Source organism: Cyprinodon tularosa, unplaced genomic scaffold, assembly GCF_016077235.1.
Source record: "Cyprinodon tularosa strain WSP-4 unplaced genomic scaffold, ASM1607723v1 ctg358, whole genome shotgun sequence".
Taxonomy (NCBI): domain Eukaryota; kingdom Metazoa; phylum Chordata; class Actinopteri; order Cyprinodontiformes; family Cyprinodontidae; genus Cyprinodon; species Cyprinodon tularosa.
The window spans coordinates 637,339-661,648 of NW_024039072.1; the positions used below are offsets into that span (position 1 = coordinate 637,339).

The 24,310-nt window shown below is 37.5% G+C and overlaps 1 protein-coding gene across 3 annotated transcripts; it reads right to left on the minus strand.

Annotated features, from left to right (window-relative positions):
- Nucleotides 1–270: 270 nt before the first annotated feature.
- Nucleotides 271–22,996, minus strand: rasal3 (RAS protein activator like 3). Of its 3 annotated transcripts, none has more exons than XM_038295632.1 (20): nt 22,026–22,996; nt 16,308–16,444; nt 15,454–15,532; nt 14,278–14,345; nt 14,101–14,177; nt 11,972–12,092; nt 11,781–11,879; nt 11,032–11,706; nt 10,787–10,931; nt 9,420–9,564; nt 9,100–9,336; nt 8,812–9,013; nt 8,607–8,698; nt 7,138–7,245; nt 4,430–4,507; nt 3,975–4,092; nt 3,736–3,846; nt 3,452–3,642; nt 3,238–3,322; nt 271–833 (listed from the first exon to the last, which is right to left on the minus strand). In XM_038295632.1, exons 1-20 carry the CDS (start codon nt 22,645–22,647, stop codon nt 726–728), a joined length of 3,498 nt encoding a protein of 1,165 aa, XP_038151560.1. In that variant the 5' UTR covers nt 22,648–22,996; the 3' UTR covers nt 271–725. The 3 variants fall into 3 exon arrangements, with proteins under 3 accessions (XP_038151560.1, XP_038151561.1, XP_038151562.1); XM_038295633.1 differs by having other exon boundaries at nt 4,430–4,504; nt 22,026–22,995; XM_038295634.1 differs by lacking the exons at nt 15,454–15,532; nt 16,308–16,444; nt 22,026–22,996 and adding an exon at nt 14,982–15,269 and having other exon boundaries at nt 4,430–4,504.
- Between the last annotated feature and the right edge of the window lie 1,314 nt (nt 22,997–24,310).

The following is a 24,310-nucleotide window of genomic DNA, read 5'->3' on the forward strand; positions in this document are numbered from 1 at the left end:
AACAATCAAAATTAAATGCTTAATTTGCATTTATTGGATCTGAAGAATTGGATTTTAACTTGACAAATTAGACTCTGAAGATTTTTTTTTCATGATCAAAATAGCTTGCAAGTCAAACACATTTGATATTTGGATATAACAGAAGTGAAAATGCAAAACAAAAACAGACGTTTATTTTTATTGAGCTTAGCATAGACATCTGTACAAGAACAAAAGTGTCCCTTCTCGTCCGACCTACTATCGCTCCTAGTTGGTTTGGTGGAGTTGGAGGTTCTGGTGCGCCGCCCCAGAGTCCCTGGTCCATTGGTGAGATAGGGTCTGGTGGGCTGGGTGTGTTAGGGCATGAATGGGGAAAAATAGGATCGGGGGGGTGGGGTGGGGGTTTTGCATTTTATGCTCTCCTACAAGTGTGAACCTCCAGGTGACAAACTCACTAACGTTAACCCACTCGACAATACACACTTATTTGTACACACACTTTTTAACCTATAGTACCACACACAGATAATCTAAACAGTCTAATGTCATACAAACACACGTTAGTATCAATTTTATGCTGCCTGTCTATTTTGATGCTGAATTGGATTGAATTTAATAAAGAAAATCACGCAGACAGGATATCTCACATGTCCTTGCACATGTATGCACCCAGAATGTCTGTATGGTATTCTTGAAATGCAGAAATTTGAATAATGATTAAAAAAAAGATTAGTTTTTGTTTGGCCTCAGTTGCTGTTGATGTGGGGCTTTTCAGGGTGCTGGATCTTATTCTGCGTGCTGTAGGCGTCCTTAAGCTTTTGCAGGTCCGTCATCATGCCTATAAACTGTTCCTCCTGAGAAGGAAAAATGAAAGCAGTGATTATTGTGTTTTAAACATATATATTCTACATATACTGGTAAAGATTCTCAGTCATCCAGTACATAGTCGTTCCAGAAAATGTTAAAAAACAATGACCCTAACAACTCCCTTTTCAGAGGCAAAGGCCAGTATTGGGAATTGCAGGCCAACAACAACCTCAACGATTTCCCATTACTAAGGAGTGGACCTGTTTTTTCAGTTCAGTTTGCATGTTAAAGCCAAAACAAGGCTTTTTTGCGCTACTCTATAAAGCCTGTAAAGCAGTACTAATCCAGACATTTTGAATTAAAAAAACACTTCAAGGATGGGATGTGAAACGTCTTCAATCTTGGGAAACAAAGTCCAGTGGGTTTTTTTTATTAATTTTCTTTTACTTTTTTGGAATATATCCTACATATATATAGCTCATTGCATTGTGTAAGGTTTTTAGATGGCCTGTCCTTTCCTCTTTTTAATGACTTAGACATATGTACTCCTTAAATAACAGATAAGGATACATTTTTAAAGGTTTTCTTATTTGTTTAGATCTAGCTTAGCAAACTTAAGTGGTACTGTCATTTTCCTTGTAATCAAAATAATATCTATTTCTCATTGCAACTTTTTATATCACAGTTAAATGTGTCCTCTGCCTAATGTGTTGTTGAAGATTCTCGGTCATCCAGGTCATAGTCATTCTGAAAAAAGAAAATAAAAAATAATCCACTGGACTTTGTTTCCAACTTTGAAGACGTTTCGCTTCCCACCCAATAAGATTTTTCAATTCAAAATGTCAGGAATCATGTTGAGTTCAAGGAATTATACAGTAGGCCAACAAAGCCTTGTGCGAAAGGGTCCACCCCTTTGGAATGGGGGTCATTTGGCTTCTTTCGCTGGCCTGAAATGCCCCATACCCATCTAAGCATCTGAAAGTGGGCTTGTTAAAGGGAACTGTTGGCCTGGCTGAATAGGCGAGGTCCTCCGTTCTCCTGTACAGGGAGTGAGGCTGCGATGATAGCCTAACCCATCCCCTTTGTTTAATGCCTGTACGGGGCTGAATATCTGGTTGATGGAATAATAATCTGTGGGATGGAACCAGGGAACCTGTAACCTTCTCAGGATGTAAGTGCAAATAAGTTAGAGCTAGTAAGAAAGAAGTGGTTAATCCACTGCAGCCCTTTAAAACAGGTAAAACGTGTTCAGGCTTTAACTAATTGTACCTAAACGTGAACACACCAACCAGCACCTTTACCACTACTTAGAACAATAGAAACTATCTTAAGCATTTTCAACTTGAAAATACAGCTAATAAGAAAATATTACTCTCTACAATAGCTGACTTAACTTTGATTTATTTTTTTTTATATATAAAAAGGCCTCACAACTCTTATAATTTGTATTGGGAGCATACCTTATGTCTGTGCAATTACTGCTATAGTCTTTTCTTCATGGCATCTGGGTGCCTGAACCCAGCAAATACCTAGTCCTTTTCAAAATCTTCTTAATAGTTTTTTTTAAGTAGTTTTTTATCAACCAAGCTATTTATAGTTTTCCAAATAAGAAAAATCCTACAGATAATTTCTGTATGAAGAATTAATTGATAAAGAAAAGGAATAGCTGCTCTCTCAGTAAAGCTTCCAAGGACTGATCAGTTACTGTTGTGATTTTCTTCTTTGCTTAAATGTTTTTGTCTAATTCCAGGCTTTTATATTAACTCTTTTATCATGAAAAAAATGAAAGTGTTTAAGGCATGTTTGGGAACACTGGCTGTTACATTAATCCCTAAAGAAGTGTTTAATGTTCAGAAATAAAACTGAATGATTAAAGCTGCATTTAAATGTGATGATTGGAAACCTAATACATTTTATTTAATCTCATTTTAATATATTTCCATTTTTAATATATTTTAACACCCAATTGAAATACATTAAACAAAATAAAGTGCAAAGGTAGAAATTATGAATACCATAAGTTCATACAATGGAATAATTTCTATTTTATACACTCCCCATCAAATGTCTCAATTTTAAAACATACTGTATCTACGAGTCATTTTCAAGTAATGGGTTTTATTAGGTTATGAATAAAGGGTATAATTTATTGCTTTATTCATCATATTTAAAATTCATATTTCTTTTAGTAAAAATGTTAATAGTTAAAAAAATTGTTTGATTGCTGTATTGGCAGTGTCTCTTTACACTTATAATATAATAATTTTTCATTATATGGCATTATTAAGTTGTGTTGCATTTTATTTTGTAGTATATATCATGTGAAAGTAAAAATAAAATGAGATTATTTTAAAGAAAATAAGTAGCCGATATGTAAATCATATATATTCTTATTTTTTTAGAAAGTTGTAGTATTCTGTATATTTAATTTGAGATTATTGTTTTCCTTACCAGCACATTCATTCTCTCGGCTGCTCCAAGTGCAATACTCAGGTTCCGCACATCTTCTTCCCTTTCTTCTTCAATCACTCCCAGCCTGGGAATAAACATAAAGAAGATAACTCAAAGAGAACATACTGTATGATTAATTCATAACATAAGATTGTTATAAACAGCTTTACCAGACAGGCCTGCAACCAGGAAAAATAATTCTATGCAGTCTCACCTGAAGGTGGCGCTGGCGAGCTGCTCCTCTCGCACAGCCAGCTGGTTCCTGAGCTCCTCCACCTCAGCTTGCAGTATTGCATTCTGGTCCTGGCTTTGGATAATGAAGTCCTCCAGGCGCTTGGCCATGTCCAGCTCCCGCTCTGTCACCTGCTCTATCCCCAGACGGAGCTCAGACAGCTCCTGGGCGTGCTGGATAGAGATTACACCCTCATGTCAATGCATGAAATTAAAGCCCAGTGTGAAGTATTTGGTTGTTTTTTTTACTGGCTGATTTGACCATACCCTGTCCAGTAAACTGAACTGCTCGCTCTCAGTTTTCATCTCCCCTGACTCCCTGTTGTGGTTATCAATGACCCAAGGAACTGGAGCAGGTGGACGTTTGCCGCTTGCAATCTAAACAAGGAAGAGAGGAGGCAGATGGATTTATTTCACACAACAAAAAATTAATATTATCAGTAAAAAATAAAGAAATATATAGATTTAGTTATATCTATTTGATATGGCGGCCTGTTTGTACTCACATTATCTGGAGGCGTTATAACTGGCTGGTTGGCATCCGCCTCTTGTTCATTGTCAGACGTTGGCAGAGCTTCAGAACTTATCTGCCTCTTAAGGACTTGTCTTTTGTGACCAGGAGGTCTGTGGGGAGAGTAGCCAAAATAATTTATTCGAGTAAAAGTAAAAAATAGCATTTCAAGAAATTACTCAAATCAATTGAAAAAGCACTCAGAACAAAAGCTACTTAACAACGTATCTGAGACATCTGATGTGGTATTAAAGAATAATATAAAGATAAAGAAATTTAAAGTTGTGTGAAAATTACTGCATTAAAAAAAAATTATCAAAATATTCAGGCAGAAGAAAAAAACAAAACAAGGATATTCTCCTTTAACTATTTATTAATACTCCTGAAAAGTAATAAAAATAAATAATAAAAAGAATATAGCTGAGGGAAATGTAACCTGTTACCACCCACCTGGAGTGAGGAGCACTCTGAGTTCTGGACAATTGCTTTTTTTTCTCCCTCATGGTCCTGGTAGGTCTGTTTTCACTGCAAAAAACAAAGACATGCTTTATTATTGGTAATCTATTAGTGAGCCTTTTTACTTTCTACTTAGCTGACAAAGGTCTTTAAAAGAGTCTGGTGTTATAATACAACACAGACTTAAAGCATTGCATGATAAAGTGGAGAAAACAATACAGTGAAGTGAAGCAGATTTCTGATGCTATTTTACTTTTACACCGTAATTCTTTACATCAAACAAATGTATTGTTGTGGTAAATACTAAAGGCCATTTTAAATGATAATTACATTTTACAGGGGAAAAGATAACCAACTAACCTCACTCCATGTGAAAATAAAACTGGGATTAACCATATGTTTCATTTCAAATTTACCAGCACAATGGAAAAACGATCTAGAAATAAGTAAAAAGGTCTTAAATTAAGTATATTTACCCTTAATTTGAGTAGGTCAATAAGATAGTTTGCCAATGGGATGAGTATTTTCACTATTAGAATAAGATAATAAGATAATATGCAAGACAGTGCAATCATTTTTTCTCATTTTAAATGTAAGTTGTCTCGTTTCATTTGCAAAATGTCTCACTTTCCTCTTCAATTCAAGAAAAAATTCACTTATTTCAAGAAAAAATGACTTATGTAGATTTACATTTTTTGCAGTGGAGCAGACATTTCTGATAACACCACATCTGTAGAATCAAGAAATCCTTTGCAGGTATAGTTGTGGATATTCTTTTTCCAGGTGGATCATCTAAATAAGTGGTCCTCCTAATTGTAAGTGCTTCTGGTGATATGTTTACGTAAGGCCGTCCTATGTGCTCGTCCCCATTTTCACTTACTGGTGGTGAGTCTGACAGAGTGGAAAAATTGCAAATCTTCTTTTGTAAAGTAAGCTTTTATGAACGATGCAAACAGCAACTTTTAAACATAGCGTGCACAAGTAGAAATCAGAATCAGAGTCAAGTTTATTGCCAAGTAGTTTTGCACTTACAAGGAATTTGACTTGGTGTCTAGGGTGCAGACAAATTATATATATATATATATATATATATATATATATATATATATATATATATATATATATATATATATATATATATATATATACAGAATACAGAATCTATAGCTATATACAATATAAAACATACAATATACCATATATAATATATAGTTATATACAGTAGACTGTGTGTTAATGTAACGCAGGCAGTCACGTTGGTGTAGCTTCTAGGTCCATAATGGAGGGAGGGAGAGAGGCAGTGTCAGTGTCATGGGGTCTTTGGGCCTTGTTGATAAGGCTGGTAGTGGATGGGAAGAAACTGTGCTTGTGGTGTTAGGTTTTGGTCCTGATAGACTGCAGCCTCTTGCAAGCGGGAAGTGTCTGAAATAGTTTGTGGCTGGTGTGCGACGGATCAGCCGCAATTTTCCCTGCACGCCTCAGGGGGCTCTCGCACGCGTTTAATAGGCATTCCCCCTCGGGAGCCGGTACAGAAGGAATCAATACATAAAGCAAGAGTGACAGGGTTAAAATTCTTTAAATCCCGGATTGAAATGAGGCGTGGTGTTTTAGAAGTGAAGAGATTAAGTTTCACTGTAAATGAGAGGAGAAAGTGATCAGTTATGCGGAATACATCAGCTTCAATGTCAAGAGGGGATTAGGTCCAGGATAAGCTCTTTGGAGTGTGTAGGAATAGTGTTATGTCATTGACATCCAAAACTCTCTATACAGGCTGTGAAGACTTAGGTGAGAGGAAGACTGATAGTGGATATTGAAATCACCCAGCAGTATAATGTATTGTGAGAGAGGGGATAGATGGGTAAGGGAAGCAGCAAAGTCATTTTGAAGTCACTATTTAGTTTAGGGGTGTGTTAGACAGTAGCAATGACAGTTGGAGCGGGACAAGACAACTCACAGACAGTGGATTCAAATGAGTTAGAGACAGGCACAGACATCGGCAAGACTTTCTACTTCGCTTGATGAATTATAGCGAAACCTCCTCCCTGACTGGAGCCACGGGGTTGACAGATGTAAATAAACCCACTGGGAGTGGATTGGTTTCAATAGGAAAAGTCTTTGGGCTGTTGACATGTCTCGGTATGAGATAGAGAGTCTAGCTTTTGGTCGGTGATGAGGTCCTGGATGAGATATCCCTTGTTGTCAGAGAGTGGATTTTGAGCAGAAGTAGAAAGAAGTGTTGTCAGAGCTCTTGGTGGTGCTAGCCGACCAAGCTAGGCAGACTAACACGCTGTGGTCGATTTCCACCTGGTGGAGCAGTTGGGCATCGAGCACTGGACCATATGGACTTTATTGCTGTTGAGCTCTTGTGGTGGAATGGTGGACGGGATGAATGTGAAGTGCCTCTGGCACAGGCCCAGGCAAATTATAGCGTAACCAGAACAGGTCACTGGCCGAATAGTGGAGCAAACTTGCAGGTGAACAGGCAGTACAAAGAGCCAGGCACATATGAACCAGCAGTGTGTCCCACCGGCCCACATTGTGGACGAGGAGGCAGATGATAGTGCCAGCAGATTGTGGAAGTAATCCAAAATGCAGGTAAAACGCAAAGATGAGCAGCGGCAGTGACTTGCGCCAGTGTTTTATCCGTTGTCAACTAATTAATCACTCTTTAATTGAACTATTATGTATATGCTGTACGGTACCTGTCTCGTAGGGCTTTGGAGTCCAGCCTCTGGAGAGATGACTGAAGAGGACTGTACTTTCTCAAGTCTCTAGGAGGAACATACACCGGCTTTGATTGTTCTGTATAGCTGCAAAGTAGCCCACATAGAAAAAAGAATATAAACGATTAACGTTTGCATCCTATGTTGTACAACCTTGTCGGTAACGAATCACACAGTGAGACCAGATATTAGGTACAGATCCAAAATTTCCCTGAAGGAGTAATCCCAAGATAAATAAAGCTCAATCTAAGTCTTGGTCTAAGATTTCAAGTTCATTCGTACAAAATGAAACCTATATTAATTCTCGTGCTTATATACAATACATGTACACTGCAAAAACTATCTAAGAGTAAGTACAAATTTCTTAAATTAAGTGCATATACCCTTAATTTGAGTAGGTAAATGTGGTGATTTTCCATTGGAATGAGAATTTTTTACGCTTAAGATAAGATAATTAGATAATATGTACTTTAGATAAGGCAATGCAATTATTTTTTCCTTATTTTAAACATAAATCGTGTTGTTCCATTGGAAAAGTACTTCAGTGCTCTTATATAAAGAAAAAATGACTTATTTAGATTGAAATGTTTGCAGTCTAACAGTAATTTCCCAATATCTTTGGTAGAAAATTGTAAAATCAAATTTATAAGACTGATCTGTCATGAGTGTAACTAAATTTGTTCACAAAAACGAAATTCTTAAGTTAAAAAAAGGCAGGCAACAGATGTCTGTTAAATTATTGCCAACTTCAGTAATTTTACCAAACATGTTAGCAGCTTTTAAAATGTTTTATGAAAGACTATACATTCAGTTGTTGTTGGAGAATTTGAAGCACAATCAATGCTAGGATGGGAACTTTGTGTTTATAGTAATAATTCCTCTCTTCCAGCATCCTCTCTTCAACAGCATTTTTTTCCTATGACCGGTATTTAATACTTTATCCATGGACTGTTTGTAGTCTATGGTGGTAGAAATGTGTTTCTCAGGACAGTAACTTAAAGGCAAATGCATGACATAATAAAAATATATATTTTTTTAAACTCCCTGCAAATTTCATAGGCTGCCATTTAATATTTTTATACTAAAAACCTATATGTTATTGTTTGTAATGCCACATATATACTGTATTACCAGATGCCATTTAAAAATAAGTATATAAAACATAGAAAGACAACTTTATTTTTTTTTTTTTATATTTACAACCTACATATAATGGCAGTTGCTCATATATGTAAAACATAAAGTCTTTTATATGGACATTGTTAAAAAGATGTATACAAAACATGTATGGAAAACATGAACATATAATTTACTCATATACTAGAAACATAGCTGTATTGGGATTCTTGAAGATCCAGATATGCTTTTTTCTTTACTTCTTTTTTTTAATGTTTTTTTAAGCAGCTTAAAGTTCATGGCACAGCACTATTTTAAGAGCTCTAACTTACCTGTTGACAATGATCCGGGATGATTCAGGACCCAGTGATTCACTTATCTGGTTCAGAATGGAAGGCAGAGGATGCAGCTTGGTAATTGTGTCCTGAGAGGGAAATTCTGGAAGTTAGCCTCGTATAAAAACATCTAATGCATATTGGACTCTGATTTGCATATAGTTTACAATGGAAAATAAACTGGAATAATTTTCTGTCCCACCTGCTCCTTCTTGTAGATAATATCCACCAGGAGGCCATGCAGCACAGCCAGACGTAGGGGCAAATCTACATAACCATCAAAGGATGTCATTGAGATTTCAGTGTCTTGATTGGAAACCGTTTGCAGGAAACACCTCATTCCATCCCAGTGCTGCTGCAGGAATTCATTCATGAACAGCATGTACTCCTCCTTCTCTCCAAACCTAAATACACAAAAAAATAATTCACTTCCTTTATCATTTCAACTCTAACTGGTTGTCAGTGTGATATATGTATTAGTGCTGCTCACAGGGTGAAGTTGGCCAAGTTCTGAATGACTTTGGCAGTTAGGGTGAGGGTCCGCAGGGTGTTCGGCTCTGGGTACGGCTGTGTCAGGCCGAAAAGAGAAGGACTCAGAATAGCAGGACATAAAAAGCGAAGGAAGAGTGAGGCTGAGATTAAACGCTGTCCAATCTCTGCTTTCCCCATGTCTTCACACAGCTCCGTCCAGTTGGAGAAAATCTTATTTAATTCTTCAGGAAATGGACTGCAAAAGGAAAAGACATTATAATAATCTCCTTGAAGCAATATTCGCTTTTCTTCTTCTTTAATATGCTATTTCTATCTCACCCATGCAGCTCAATGATCTTCTGCACCACATCTTCACACGTTTCCCTCAAATGCTGCTGGTTGCTCGACAGCTCAGCGGCGGGACATTTGAGTGGGTCCACTTCACAGTTCTCAACTGAGGCATAAAGTCTGTTGATAAAGTCCCCTTCATGGAGAAACAAAATCAATTTTAGCAACATATACCGACCACTACTGCCACAGTTATAGTAGCTGTCAATGTTGAAACAGATGTTAAGAAGATCAGTTGTTAGCCTTATTATATAATTATACACCGTTAACCTTTAAAGAGACATTGTTAAACAATTTCTCTTTTTTACTGACTGAAATCAATGACTACAGATACATATGTCCTATTACTTTCATGAATGAGGAATTTTGAGTTAATTTATACACAAGGCCAGTTTTTTGCAAAGCGCCATGACAGTCTGCCATCTTGAAAGAGCAGAAGCCAGCAGGGGATAAAATAGTACCAATGCATAATGAATAACAATGCATTTCCCCTTGCTGGGAGTTCAGTGTGATTGAGAAGCAGTGGTGCAGATCATTTGGAGACACTAACCCAACAACTGAAAGTCTGCACTACTGCAGCCCAGTGCAGGATGTATATGCAGCAGCAGCACAAGAAACGGTTTCACCATCCCAAACAAAGCAAACAAGAAAACTTACAGGAAAACAAAAAGCGGAAACATTTAAAAACAAGGATTAACATCAGGCAAGCCTTCTCCAGGTGGAAGGAGCTAATGAGGGAGAAATATTTTGAAAGGGACTCTGAGGATGCCGTGTTTCTTCTTGAAAAGTGAACATTACTGTATAAATTAGTGTAAAGCTAACTTTATCCACCTGCTTTAATTAGACAGTGTTGCTTGTTACCATGCAAAACATAACAGTAGATACTTATAGCATATAGCAATCTTATTGGTATAGAATTGTAGGTTTAGATGGGTTTAGTATTTTTCAAAGATGCAGTTAAAGCTTGATTTTTGTCACAGTAAATGCCAGCTTTTAAAGCCTTCACTTCACTTCAGATGACATGCTTCCATCTGGGTTGTAAAGTCTTTATTTTTTTTACAAGGTGGCTGCCATTGGCGCAATACGTGTTTGAGGCAATGACATGCAAAGATTAAGTGTTCATTTGAGTGAAATACCACCATTTCAATGCTAGATGACACAATATCCCTTTAATACTGATAAAAATGGAGGTAACCTTGATGCAAGAATTGCAGCAGTGTATTTTCAGCATGTTTTTTTCTTTTTGTTCCTATACACTATTAGGTTATAAACAAGAATAGATGTTTCAGTAGAGCTTCATGAATCTGCAATGATCAGGATCATCTCTACAAGAAACGTCTGTCACCTATATCACCTACCAAGTGTGTCAATGAGGTACTTCTGGCCAACCAGCTTCATGTATTCATCTATTGCTTTCGTAGCCAGTGTGTTTTCTCTGAAGATCAATGCTTCCTTCTCTCCAAGTCGGTCCACTTCTGCTGCGCCCAAATCAATGAGGAATTCCTTTGAGAATTAGAAGTAAACCCCCCCATGGGAATTATTATACATTTTTAAAAGAACATTTTGCTGAGGTTGTGATCATGTGTGCATATATTATCTCCACCTTAGCTTTCCCAATACTCTGGAGTACGTGGACAAGAGCTCCTGCTAGCTCCTCTTTCTCCTTCACGTTAAGAAGAGGCTCCAGGTTCCCACACATTTCTACGTATCTCACTGTCACATACTCTGCAAACTCTTTGTACTTCTCCATCGGCAGCACTTTCAGGTTCTGGAAACGGGCCTTGATGCGGAGAGAAGCCTGTGGACTTAACACCTCCTTGTTCCCAGCTGTGGCCGAAGCTTTGAAAGGTGTAATGGGATACCATTTCTCTTGAAAGGTTCTCCCTCTGATATCTCCCAAAGGTATGGTCACGCTGCCCAGGGGATGCAGGCTGGAGTCATCTCTGGAATGGCGCTTCTTCTTGGAGTCTTCCTCCCGGAAGAGGTGGAGGCTTATTTGGGAGACAGAGGGAAGGTTGTCGAGCTCGAAGAATTCCCCCCAGAATAGCTGACACCCACCAGCCGTGCCCCCGCTCGTCCCCTGGCCTCCCGAAGACCCTGAGACATTGTCCCCAGCCGTGTTGGTGCGATTAGTTGGCTTGCCAACAGCTCGGCTGCTTGTTCGGGCAAACAAGGTTCCATCGAGGTGAACTTCACAGTAGTAACGCCGTTTGGGTGGAAGATCCTTTGCTTCATTAACCCACAGACTCAAGGAGTTCTCAGTACGCTCGATGTTATCCTGCCAAGATTAGGTGAATGTTTTACATTGTATCAAAATGTTGTGACTTTTTTTTCATATGTAGAATACCTCACCTTATTGGGCTGAGCAGCACGTCTGAGGTCTTCAATCCAGCGGTCTCGTTCAGCAGCTGACGAGCAGCCAAAGCAGTGGGTGTTTTCAGAATTGATCACCTATAAAACACGAAATCCATCAGGCCTGTGTCAGAGTTTAAAAAAAAGACCAGCGAGCATACCTAACTTGTAAAACCAAAGTCAAAGTTTACCTCGAAGCAGTACTTCTCCCCTAAAATTGAACTGTGGACGGGTCGGATGACAGTGTTGGTGTCAGCGCTCAGATCCAGACTCCCCACTGGAACTGATACAGACTCACGGGAACCGTAGTGCCTTTGGGTTAAAAGCAACACGGGGAAAAAAGTGAACCAAAAGAAAACAAGGTACAGCCTTTGCAATCAAACAATACAAAGGATGTTTTACTCTATTACAGCATTGTTAAGGTTACAGTTTGAAAGCATTAAAAGAAAACAACTTTCAATGGTCCAAGTGCTACACAATCAGATTGTAAGTTAAAAGCTACAGTTGATAAGGATCACAGTTAAAATGTTGGACTGCAGGCTAGGCGCCTATCAATCAGCTAATATCAGCTTTTTATGGCAAATATACAATGGTTAGTGAATTTAGATTAGGCAATTTTTTTTTTGTTTTTTTTTTTTGTTTTTGTTTTGCTAAAGTCTAAAGGCCGGATCTATCAAATGTTTGCATGTATAAAAACGTGAGCTATTTCACTGCGCACGCTAAAAAATTTACAAATTGATCTATCAACAACGTGCTAAAAGGATTTGGTCTTTAAAACGTGCTAAATAGCGCCTCATATCCATTTAGTACTTTTTCTGCAATGAATATGCAATATGGGGCGTTTACACGCAAAAGTGCGTCTTGTGGGAGGAGAACATGTAAATATATTAATTTAGCACTCGCAAAGTGATTTATCAAACCTGAAAGCAATTTTGCTAACGGTATCTGACTCTATATTTGACACGTTTCAAAAGAAGGTGCAAATGGTCTGTATGCGTAATTGCGCACACATGGCAGCGGTTATTGTCGCAAGAAGGAGACATGGAAATGAAGCAAGGAGACGCAGAGAACGCATTTTTTCACTCCGTGTGAATATTTTTGGAATGAACGAGGAAACGATCATCAAAACATATCGTTTATCCAAAATTGCCATTTTGGAGCTGTTGGGGTAACTCCGAATGGATTTGGAGCCAGCCACAAGGAGGTCCCACGCAATACCAGATATCACAAAACTCCTTGGAGCATTGCACTTTTTTGCATCTGGGTCATTCCAGTGTACAGTTGCAGCGAGAGCTGGGATCTCCCAATCTCGTTTTTCAGAAGTGCTGTCCGACGTTCTAAATGCCATGTCGCCCTGACGCCCTACAGGAGAACCCCGACCTCCCCCCTGCGCCTGTGGAGCAACATGCCAATGCTGCGGGGATGCGTACGCGCAGTAATCTCCTCCACAGTCACTTCTTGTGAGCCATTTGGTTTGTGCATTTTTCTACAGGCCAATACAAAACACCTGTTTTTTTGTTTTGTTTTTACTGCAGTGAAGTAGAAATTCAGCCACATACCACCTTAGGGAATAAATGTTGCCAAAGTTTATATATATATATAGGTATATATTTTTTTGTTTTGGAGGGGGTGGGGGTGTCACTGTAAGATTAAAATTTCTTAATGCACTAGTTTGTATAAACTACATACTACTTTGCTGCAAACCACAAAACGTGCAAAACCATCATTTAAAGAGGGTGTCTCCAACAGTTTTGCACCTGCCACCAGTTACGCAATCACTCTTGTTAAATCACCCGCAAACCATGGTTCAGCCCCTCGCGCAAAATTCCAGTTTGCGAGCGCAAATTACTAAGTGTTAAAAAGAAAAGAACAAATACATGTCCTTCAATTATCTGTAAACACTCATTGTTGCAAAGTTGTATTGAGGCTTGGGCCTATATCCAATGCTCATAGTGACACAACGCACAAAAACCCAGGACTGGTTAGTAGGTCATCATAGGGCTTAAAATGTTATTTTTTATCAGCAGTTAAATCTTATTAAAGGCCACATTTCTCCTTAAAATCACAAGACATCACCCCTTAAAAAACAAAACTCTCTCGTGCACTTACATATGATGCTAATTGACACAAGTCTAGTCTATGTAATTTTCTGTGTCCACTTTTATCATGGGTCGTTTGTTTAATGTTGTGAAATCAGCACAATGAAATCAATTTAGGATAGTGGTAAGAAAATTAAAGAGAGTAGATTTATTTATTTTTATGGATGCAAACCCAAGGGAGTTCAAAATATTTGACCCTGTCAAAATAAATTGTGTTCTACCTGAGTTTGTTTAGCCCTGGGTTCAGTTGGGTGGCACTGTTCCTTTTGTCCTTGTTCAGGCGGCGTTTGATCATTCCCTGAGGTGGAAGATGTTACGTAGAATAATTAGGGGTGATTATGTATTTTACCATGGAAGAAATGCATTCTTGGCCCACAGATTATGTGATGTTCACTCACCCGTACGCCACCTTCCTGGCGTTTTGGCAGAGGACCATCTGGAACGCCCACCTGGTCTGGACTGCATTCTGAAGATTGACATGAAAAGTGTTAACATGAGAAAGACAGGAATGGCAAAATTTTGGAAAACATTAGCTTTTTGAAAAAAACATTTTGTTTGAGTTGGACAAATCTAACACATTTCACTGAGGACATTTTCAGCTAGTGAAGAAAAAAAGCTAATGTTTGAAAGATTACCTGATACTATCATATTACGTAGCTTTATGATTTTGTGTATTTTGCTTGGTAGACCTACAGTAGACTCTTATTACCAACTCTTTTTAACAGCAACTGTCACTAAAATGTGCATTTCCTAATTTAAAAGAAGGTCTGTGACATATTTCCTAAGTAAAATTCAGCATCACGGTTCCCATGCCGAAAGTGTATATTTGTTTACTGGAGAAAGCATTTACCAAAAGCAGCAATAATAGGTGATAAACTAAAAGTGAGCCAGAGAGGATGTGGTTTGTCGCTGGAGGATGGTAGCTACAGAAATCTGTCTAACATACAGAGATTCGTTTTTTAAGCAAATGTATTTCTTAAAAATGTTCAAAACATCTTTTCCTCTTCTTTTTAAGTCTAGAGTCTTCTCTTAATCCATTCTATCAACAAGGAATTTGGGGAAAAGATCTGGATGATTTAGAGAGATTCGAGCATTTGCTTACCTAAAGACCCGCCGCAAACAATCCAGCGTCTAAATCCCATCATTTAGTACGAAGGCGTTTAACGGTCTTGTTACTCAAGAAGCTGTCTTTAACATTTCCTTCCTCTGTGCAATAAGATATGCCTCTCCAGAAAGAGCTCACCAACTAAACCAATGCAGGATTAGCACCTTGAAGCTGCAGGTTCTGATGTTCTCTTAAAATTAAAGCTGAATGCAAACAAGATGCTTTTTCACTCCTCCCTTTGCTTCTGTTTCTCTGCGTCTTTTCATCTGACTACTAAAGCAACAAGCCCCGATGCTATCTTCCTCAAAAACGCATGGAGGAAGCAATTTGACAGTCAACCTCACAATCAAACATTCAGCTATTTCCGCTGTGACTGTGTGCAGAATCACTTGCCTGATGTCAGAAACAGATGCTTTTCCAGCACTGGTACATTTTTGTCTCACTTTACTTCACATTAGTGTGTATTGACCTGCATCGATGTCAGCAATGTTCTGCATGCTGAGGTTGGACAAGCAGCTGCTGACACGGTTTCGGATCCACGTCGCGGGCTGAGAAAGACACACACACACACACGTTTTGAAACTCTCCATTATAAGGCTTTTTTCTTTTTCCTCAACCGTCTTTTAGAATAGATGTGCAATGAGTTATGAGTGAAAAACTTAATTTATTGCAGTACTTCAATGAAAAAAGTGATACTAGAAAATGTAAATACTTATCCCACACAGAGTGATTTATTTATCTTGATTTCACTGACAGTAGACTATAGCAAACAAAAGGCCAACATGTAGTTTATTGGAAATATAGAATATTTAATAAGATCAATAAGATGACTAACAAATGTCAGAATTTCCCCATACAGTTCTACAAGGCACTATGCCTTTTCACCTGGGTGGTATGCATCATTATGCATCTTCTTCTACATGTCTTCCTTCCACTCAACTTTCCATTGATCTATGTGCGTACAACTAGTCTGGCTTTTTTTGCAGTGACTGCTGGAGTTTAGTTTCCGTGTGGAGGGTGACTGTCTGCTGCATTACAGTCAATGTAGAAGTCTTCCCCTTATAGACTATGACATAACCATAGAAGAAGGTTTCTTCAGTAAGCATCTATTTTTACTGATCTAATATATTTTTCAGAGAAAAATATATTAGATAAGTGTTTTTCATTAGCTGTAAGCTGTGATCATCAAAACGACTGAAAATGAGACCTTGAAATACACCACTCTGCATCATGAGCCTTTTCACATAACCTACATAAAATATAAGTTGCCTATTTTTTTTACATTTGTCATTTTTTTTAGATACATTGCTTGAGATCTGGTACCTCTTCCTCTTGAGAAATTAGGATTTGTCCATCTTCCAGGACACAGTTGGTGATGTCCCATAAGGGGAGCTCCTGAAGTGGAGCCCATTGTTGTTTTGGAGGTTCACAGGCATGTGCTATTTCAACCTCCTCCACACCTGCAAAAAGACAATAATTTCACAAACACACAGAAGATAGAAATACAGAGACGAACCATGATTTTGGGTTAATTTTAACCCTTGTTTATTTTTCAGTTATGGTAATTACAGCCTGACATGACGACACTTATCTCCCTCAGTGTTTTGCCACACCCATTTACTGATATTATCTGTTTCTTCATGACATGCCAAGAGTTGTGCATATCCTGTTGTTTCTAAGTAGCTCAATGTTCACACACTACTTCCTTAATTTGCACAGAGTGTATGTTTGCTAAAAAAAAAAAATTCTGCAGACTTTAAAAGAAAAAAAGTAGAACAAGAGCTACCCAATGAATGAAATGATGGTAAAAAGTCACTTGTACAGAGATAAATAAAGTGATGTTAACATAATATTCAGGCCCAACAACATAACTTCACTTAAACTACCTTATAAAAGGATGTTCAGAATAAGCTGCTTGATGGTGCAGCTTCCTCTGTGCCATCTGTGAGATTTCAGTTTTAGTCCGTGAGGCAGACACCCTGTCTAATTTTAAGGGTAGGCTTTCCTTTTTGATAAAGCTTATAATTAGAGTGGCACAGGTTATTCTGAGCTATCTATCATTATGCTGCTATAGACTTAGACTGATGGAGGACATAGGGACCCCTATTTCATCATTTTGATACATTCTATCTCTATTCTTCCATTGTTCCTGTTTGGCTGTGACACCATCCTGGAGAAAAATATCAGCTGTGCTGCTGATATCAATACCCTTGTTTATAGATGTTGGAGATCAGCCTGTTTTTCAGTGTAGTCCTGTTTCTCTGACTATGACTGTCTGGATGTTCTCTCTTCGTCCTCTGGCATGGGAGTTGGCTCGGAGCTCGTCTTCCTGGCTGTGTGTTTACAGTACGGGGCCGCCTTTTACTGCTGCTTTTTCTATCTCTGCTTCTGTCTCCTTGAACCCCAGTCGGCCTCAGCAGATGGCCGCTCACACTGAGCCTGGTTCTGCTGGAGGTTTCTTCCTGTTAAAAGGGAGTTTTTCCTGTCCACTGTCGCTACAAGCATGCCTAGTGTGAGGGATTGTATTTGAGTCAATGAGTCGATGCAATCAAGTGGTTTTCCTTCGATAGAAAACTATGAATCCATTTGACTGTATGATCTGGTGAACTGTAAAGTGCCTTGCGATGACATGTGTTGTTAATTGGCGCTATATAAATAAACTGAATTGAATTTCACTGTAGGTTTAAAGGGTCTTATCTGCTACATACCATTAATACTTTATCCAAAATTCTACCCAGTACAGATTGTTTTCAGTCAGTAGATAACTTGTTTATAGTCATCATTAATAAGTATTGTGAACTGTTGAATAAAAAAAATGCACAATTGAAATATTTCAGTTGAGTCCACGCATAAAAGGTAAGTATTTAAAGATTAAAGTAGCATGATGCAGATCTTATTGGCTGATTTTGTGGCAATGTATGATGCCATCATCACCATGAGTGAGGTGGCTGTTAAAAAGAATAGGATGCATTCAACACTATTTCACATTGATTGCTTTTTGATTTACCAAACAGCACTATTATTTCACCTGAATTAATTTTTAAACTATGACATTTTCAATAATTTATGTTGTATAAAAATACCTAATTATAGAAGTAATATTATAGATACATCTGAAGAGTTCATTGAAAATTGATAGTTTACTTTATTTATTTTTTTTAATCTTTTTATTTTGTAGTTGTAATAACTTCACCAAAATAAGATAAACTAACTTCATGAAATTAATTTCATACAAAAAGTCATCATTACATTTAAAAAGTTTATCTTAGCAAACTTAATAATAGATAATATAACTAAAGGCAGGCATTTTTCAAGGCATTGAGTTTCCAAGATTCTTCCAATATTGGTGCTATATTAATAATCTGAATTGAATTTTATGGAAGATCAATTTATCGGATCATCTGGATTCTAACAGCTGTGAAGACTCCCCTTTACTATGGGGTGGACCTGTTTTTGGTTCAATTTGCTTGTTTTCTAAGTTATAACAATGTTTTTGTGTTGGCTACTTTATAAAGCCTGGAACTCAGCGCTACTCTAGACATTTTTAATTGAGAAATCTTTCTGGACGGGAAGCAAAACATCGTGTGGTTTGGTTTAAAAAAAAAAATTTTTTGGAATGAAGGGTGTATTAATTAAGCATCTGGTGGATCTTGATCAGATATTTTTCCTTGTTTTTCCTGAATTTGGGGTAAATCCGCAACGTTTTATAATTGCTTGGACAATATATTATTTTTCATCATCATAACATTAAGTTAAAGTGACCTACAGTATAAATGCAACCCTCTATAAAGCCCATCCTTGTAATAACTTAAATCAGGTGCAGCACTCTGAATATTTAGGATGTTGTTTATCATTTTTACCTGCTCCTCCCCTTTCATCAATTTACAAAATAAAATTACTTCCAGATATCAGCTTGACTTGCCCTTTAATTAATTAAAATCAACTCATTTATGTCTCCTATCAACCAGTTGTGCAATTTGGAGTTGTGTGCATCCCTTCAAAGCCAGCATTGCTTTTCAAGGAGAGCACATTAGCCTACTCACTAATGTCTACGTCCAAATGCTTCAGCATGGTGCTTCCACCCCCCACCCCCCCTGAATCTTAGTTCTCCTTTAAGTTTTCTGATGATGCCCACCGCTGCTGCTACAAAAGCTTATTTCTAACCACAACGATTGTAGAATAGACGTTTTAGGACAGTATATCCACACCAAAAAAAAAATAATGCAACCATTTTTGGCATTTACTTAATCATATTTAGTTACCTTAAAACAATTGTTTCATGTTGGCAGGGTAGGTCCGCCTAATGTTAACCACCTGTATACAAAGTTAACATTTGTCTTAATGTGCATAAAAAAAAGATAATTTTCATTTTATTTTATCTAGACAGCAAACCTGTGCTCTTTTATTTTTGAATTACTTTTGGACATTTGTAATTAAGGTGATGAGTTAGGCACTGGCAAAAAACTTCAAAGTTCTGTTTTGGTCATGAGTTATCTGAGGTTTTCTAACAATATCAATAAAAATGAAAAGAATAACCTCAAAGCTTAAAGCCATCTTCCATTAGAAGAAGGAGCTGGACAGAGATTGGTTTCTTAGACAATGCCTTCACTACAGGTTCATGCAATTATACACAACTCTTTATTACACAAGTCTGCCTTTTAATTTGTCTTTTCAGACTGATTGAAACATTTAATCAATTTAGTTTTTAGAACGCCAATAGTTCAGTCCTTAAAATTTATGTTTTGTAAATCTAGATGTAGCTCGATTCCAAGTGGATCGAACAAACTTAAAATCATTTACTAGGATGCATGTTCAAAATGTGATGGTAGTTGAGCCAATATAAGGTAGCCAAGTTATGAGTGTTTTTTATCATGTTATTTGCATTTTTACAAGGTCATCCCCTTAGTCAAAAGTTTCTGCATATGATAAACTAACAGTACTATTAAAAACACTACCTGAGAATGATGAACCATTGTTTTGTGATATGGACGGCCTCTGTGGCTAACCACTGAGGGTTGTTTCCAGTTCAGGGTGGCATAGGCATTTGATTTACAGGTTGTATTTTTCTTATTTGCATTTTGAGTCTAACAAACTCCATCAATCCACCCCCCTCCTCCCACAGGAAGTTTAAGAGAAAAGCTCAATTTACTGTATATATAGCCATTCCTTCAATCACAGAAATGTTAATTAGTTCATGTACTATATAGATTCTCAGATGTACAGTTAATTTGCCAAAGGGCCTCATGGGCCAGGTCATTGGCTGAAACCAGTATTACCAAAAATATCTTAAATGATAAAACACAAATATATTTTTTATAAGCTACTACCAAGAGTCATTTCAAATAAAAATTAAAAAGCAACGTGACATACTACATACATTTAATTTTAACATTATGTTGCTCTAAAGTAGAAAACAGATAAATGTGCAAGTTCTTCTATTTCCCTTCTTCATTAAAGGTGTAATTCTTAGAAATGCATTTTTTTTCCTAGCCAAAAATATCACTTTATCTTTGGATTCAGTAAGTAGTATAACTACATGAAGTTAGGAAAGTGACTGTGGCATTATTGCTCCCTGTGCTGTCCTTCCTCAGCATCCAAGGCATCATTTCTATCAGATGTGGGAATTCTGTTCTACAGGCAGAATATGTTTGTTTGAATTCACAATAATTAGATTTTAAGCAGTATATGATACTTTTAAACCGGTATTTGTTAAACTGGTAAGAAAATTATTATTGTATTGATTATATGTTGTTCAGCTGTTGCTTAGAAGTCATTGTGTCAAGAGCTCTAAGCTGATCTTTCTCTTTCAATCATCAACCAAAAGCTTTTATAGACTAAAGTAGCTATCCACACAGAAATCCCACTCATAGTAAAAATAAAAGCTTTTTCTTTTTTTCAAAATATTTTTTGCTGTTATTATAGTGTTTTACATCTATAATGTTTGTGTATTATTATTTTTTATTCTTACAATTTTTTTATTTTTCATCTTTAAACATTTAATTCTTTTCCTCTTCATCTTAATTCCAATCTTCTTATTTTGTTTAAATTTTTATTTTTACTTTTATTAATTTCATCAATTTAATATTCTTTTTAATAAAGTTTTCCAATAAGTAATTCCCTACAGATACATGCTCTTTTATTATTTAGGTTTTTAAATATCCACTGGTCCAGGATGTGCAATGTCCAGGTCAGAAATAGACCTTCCAGGTTTTATTTAGGCGGTGTTTGATAACTTACCAGTTAATGCATTAATATGTGCACAGCCAAGGTGAGCAGGTTATATATCATGTTTATGCTGGACAAGATAGAGATTGAGGGCGTGGCCTGGGAGGTGGGGTCATTGTGGTTTAGGGGTTGGTAGAATGAGCGGATCATTCATGGTGTCCTACCATTTTGCTTCATATTTCTCAATTACTTTCACCAGAAATAGAAGCTTCTTTGTACATATCTCTACCTTTCTTTCTTTTAACAAATCACTGGTCCACTCCAATCATTTCCAGAATATTTTCAATCTTTCTCTCATTTTATATATTCAAAAAAATGTGATAAGCATTAATAGATTAGATATCAACTTTATCTCAATTTTCTGACCTTAAGGTCACTCATTTCCATGTGAGCTGCCAGCATACAGCTTGTTTCATTTTTGAATTAATGACTTCCACTTTTAATGTCAGCTGATTTTCAGGTACAGTAGTAACAATTGTTTTTCATTAATGTTTAACTTCCTTGTCGCTTCTCAGCATGTCAGCTCAGAGGTTACATGTAAATATAACATGCTTCAGTAAAATGAAAAGAACTGGTCTCACATACCACACCTTTGTGCCACCAGAACATTTGAAATGCAACAGGAAATCACAGTTTGGCCACATGTGGTGAACACCTTGCTACATGGGAGCCAGATGCTCATAGGAGTAGGAGCATGCATGTTTTTTGAGCTGAAATCATGCAGTCTAATAATTTTTTTTAATGATCATAAACATGTAAATGATCGACAACGTTCTGCCCACTTGAATGCATTTAGATTCAGATAATATTGGTTACCTGGTAGTAGATTACTTGTGCTGTGGCGGCTCTGCAGCTTTGGCCTCTTGAGCTTCTGGGTCACATTCCACAGGTATTTTTTAAAGATTGCACCTCCACCTCCTTTCTGCGAGGTGTCATTAGAGGAGCTCGCTGAGGCCTCTGGGGCGGCTGATGAAGAGGCTGAAGCTGCTTGGGCTGAGCTGGTAGAGCTGGAGGATGGTGACAGAGCTGCAAACAGAGATCCAGGAGGCTCCGACAGGGCTCTTCTGAATGGGTTCTTTCTGGTTCCCCCTGCACCTTTCTCAGCCTTACTTCCCTCTCCACTTTTCCCAGCCGTTGAATTTTTGTCTCCAGGATCCTCACTCAGGGCTTTGCGCCAGTTTTGCATCTTGCTCCATTTGTTGCTGGAGGCCTTCTGAATCTTGTCGATAGTGGAGGTGGAGGGAGCTACAGCTCCATCTCCTTCTTCTCTTTGCTCGTTGAGCGTTCCCTTGGAGCCAGTGTGCCACTTGTATGTGTTGAGAGGGTCGGTGCTCTCAGATGTTTGAGGATGCTCAACAGGAGAGTCCTTCTCTGGTGATCCCTGCTGCTTTGATGGAGGCTGCGTTGCAGTTTCTGATTCTTTCTCTTCTGTTCCCATTTCAGACTTTAACTTACCTGCTGCTGAATTTCTCTCCAATTCAAATCTGCATTAACTACCTTCATAAGAGGTTATCCGGCGTCCTTATTGACTTTCTGCTATCTTGAAGGGCTTTTTTTCTGCTAACATAGACAAAGTAGTCTTCTCTGGTTCAGTCTCTGTTCTTGTCTCGTTTCCTGTCTCGTAAAAAACGTTATCCGGCAACAACAACAGGCAAGTAGCTGCTGTGCCTGCGGTTGCTCTGCTGCAGGACTCAAACTTCTCTGCTGCATACACTGTTTGCTTCCTCATTAAGTGCCACTGAGAACTTCACCTTTTTGCAAATAATCCTTCTGTTTTGTAGACTTTATATTTTAATTACCAATCCTCTCTCCCTTTTTTTGCTTTAATTTTATATTTAAAAGAAAACCTAAACAATCTTAAAGAACAAATTAAACAGTTTGCGCTATATCAAAACTGGTTTTCACTATTGGACAATAAGAGATAGTTAACATATATATATATATATTTATCTAACAGGTTCATGAGCTTAAGGGAATTTCTAAAATGGTATCTCACACATTAAATAACCTGCTTGAAAAATGTGACAGTGTGTGCACAGCCAAGGATTACAACTTCTGTTTTAAGAAATCTTAAGAAAATGCATTTAATCCTTCTGACTGAGCCTGACAGTATCTGTAAGAACAAAACCCTGTATCCACGCATTTGCAGTTGTCCCAGGCTACTTGTGGGTGTATTGCTGACTGTTGACTGTTAAAATCAATTTCCTGTGAGAGCAAGCCTGCACTTCCTGCCCTATCAGTCTGTCAAAGTCAGAAAACCACTTCCTGCTCTCAATCTTCTCTCGGTATGTTCACACCTGCAGGGTATTTCTACGTCCTATCCGAGGTCCACTCTATCTGCAGATAGAACAAGAGTCTGGACAATGTCTTACTTCCAAGATTTTCTAAAGTTGTTGAGACACTTGAGTTACAGCGCTGCTGAATTGCAACTACATTTTAAATTTCTTTAAATTCCAACATACACAACAAGACTGACCCAAGTATCAGAATAAATACAAGATACTGAGTTTATGCTCTCATTATTCACAATATAAAATAGGTTTCAGCAGTCTGTGTAAATCACAGTTTAAATATTTAATATTGGTGGACAGTGGCAGCTCCAGAGATTTTTCTCTACATGTGTTAAAGGGAAGCTAAGCATTGAGCTGGTGGTGCTGTGAAGCACCTTTTGTTCCTACATTTTTATTGCACACAGGTAAAAACAAGAACAGAGGTGTGCTAACTACTTTTAAATTTGCAAAAGTCCAACACTAAGGTGGATTATTAATGTGTTGTTTTCTGCTGTTTGGTTAAAACATGTAAAAACACGTGTAGAGTACAGTGCAATCTATGAACTGTTGTAATCAATTCACCCAATATCTTGAAAAATGCAGGGAATTAATTGTGAATTCACCAGCGACATCTAGTGAAGTAGATGCAAGGCTATGAGTCTGTAAAAAATAATAAATGTACAATTACTTATAATCAAATAGTTAAATTATAGGCCTTAAATGAGTTTTATTTATATGTTTTTTCTTGTATCGTGTAGAAATTAGGCAAAACCTTGTCTATTAAAAAAGTTGGGGAAAAATACAAATTTCGCCATGAAGAAAAGACAAATT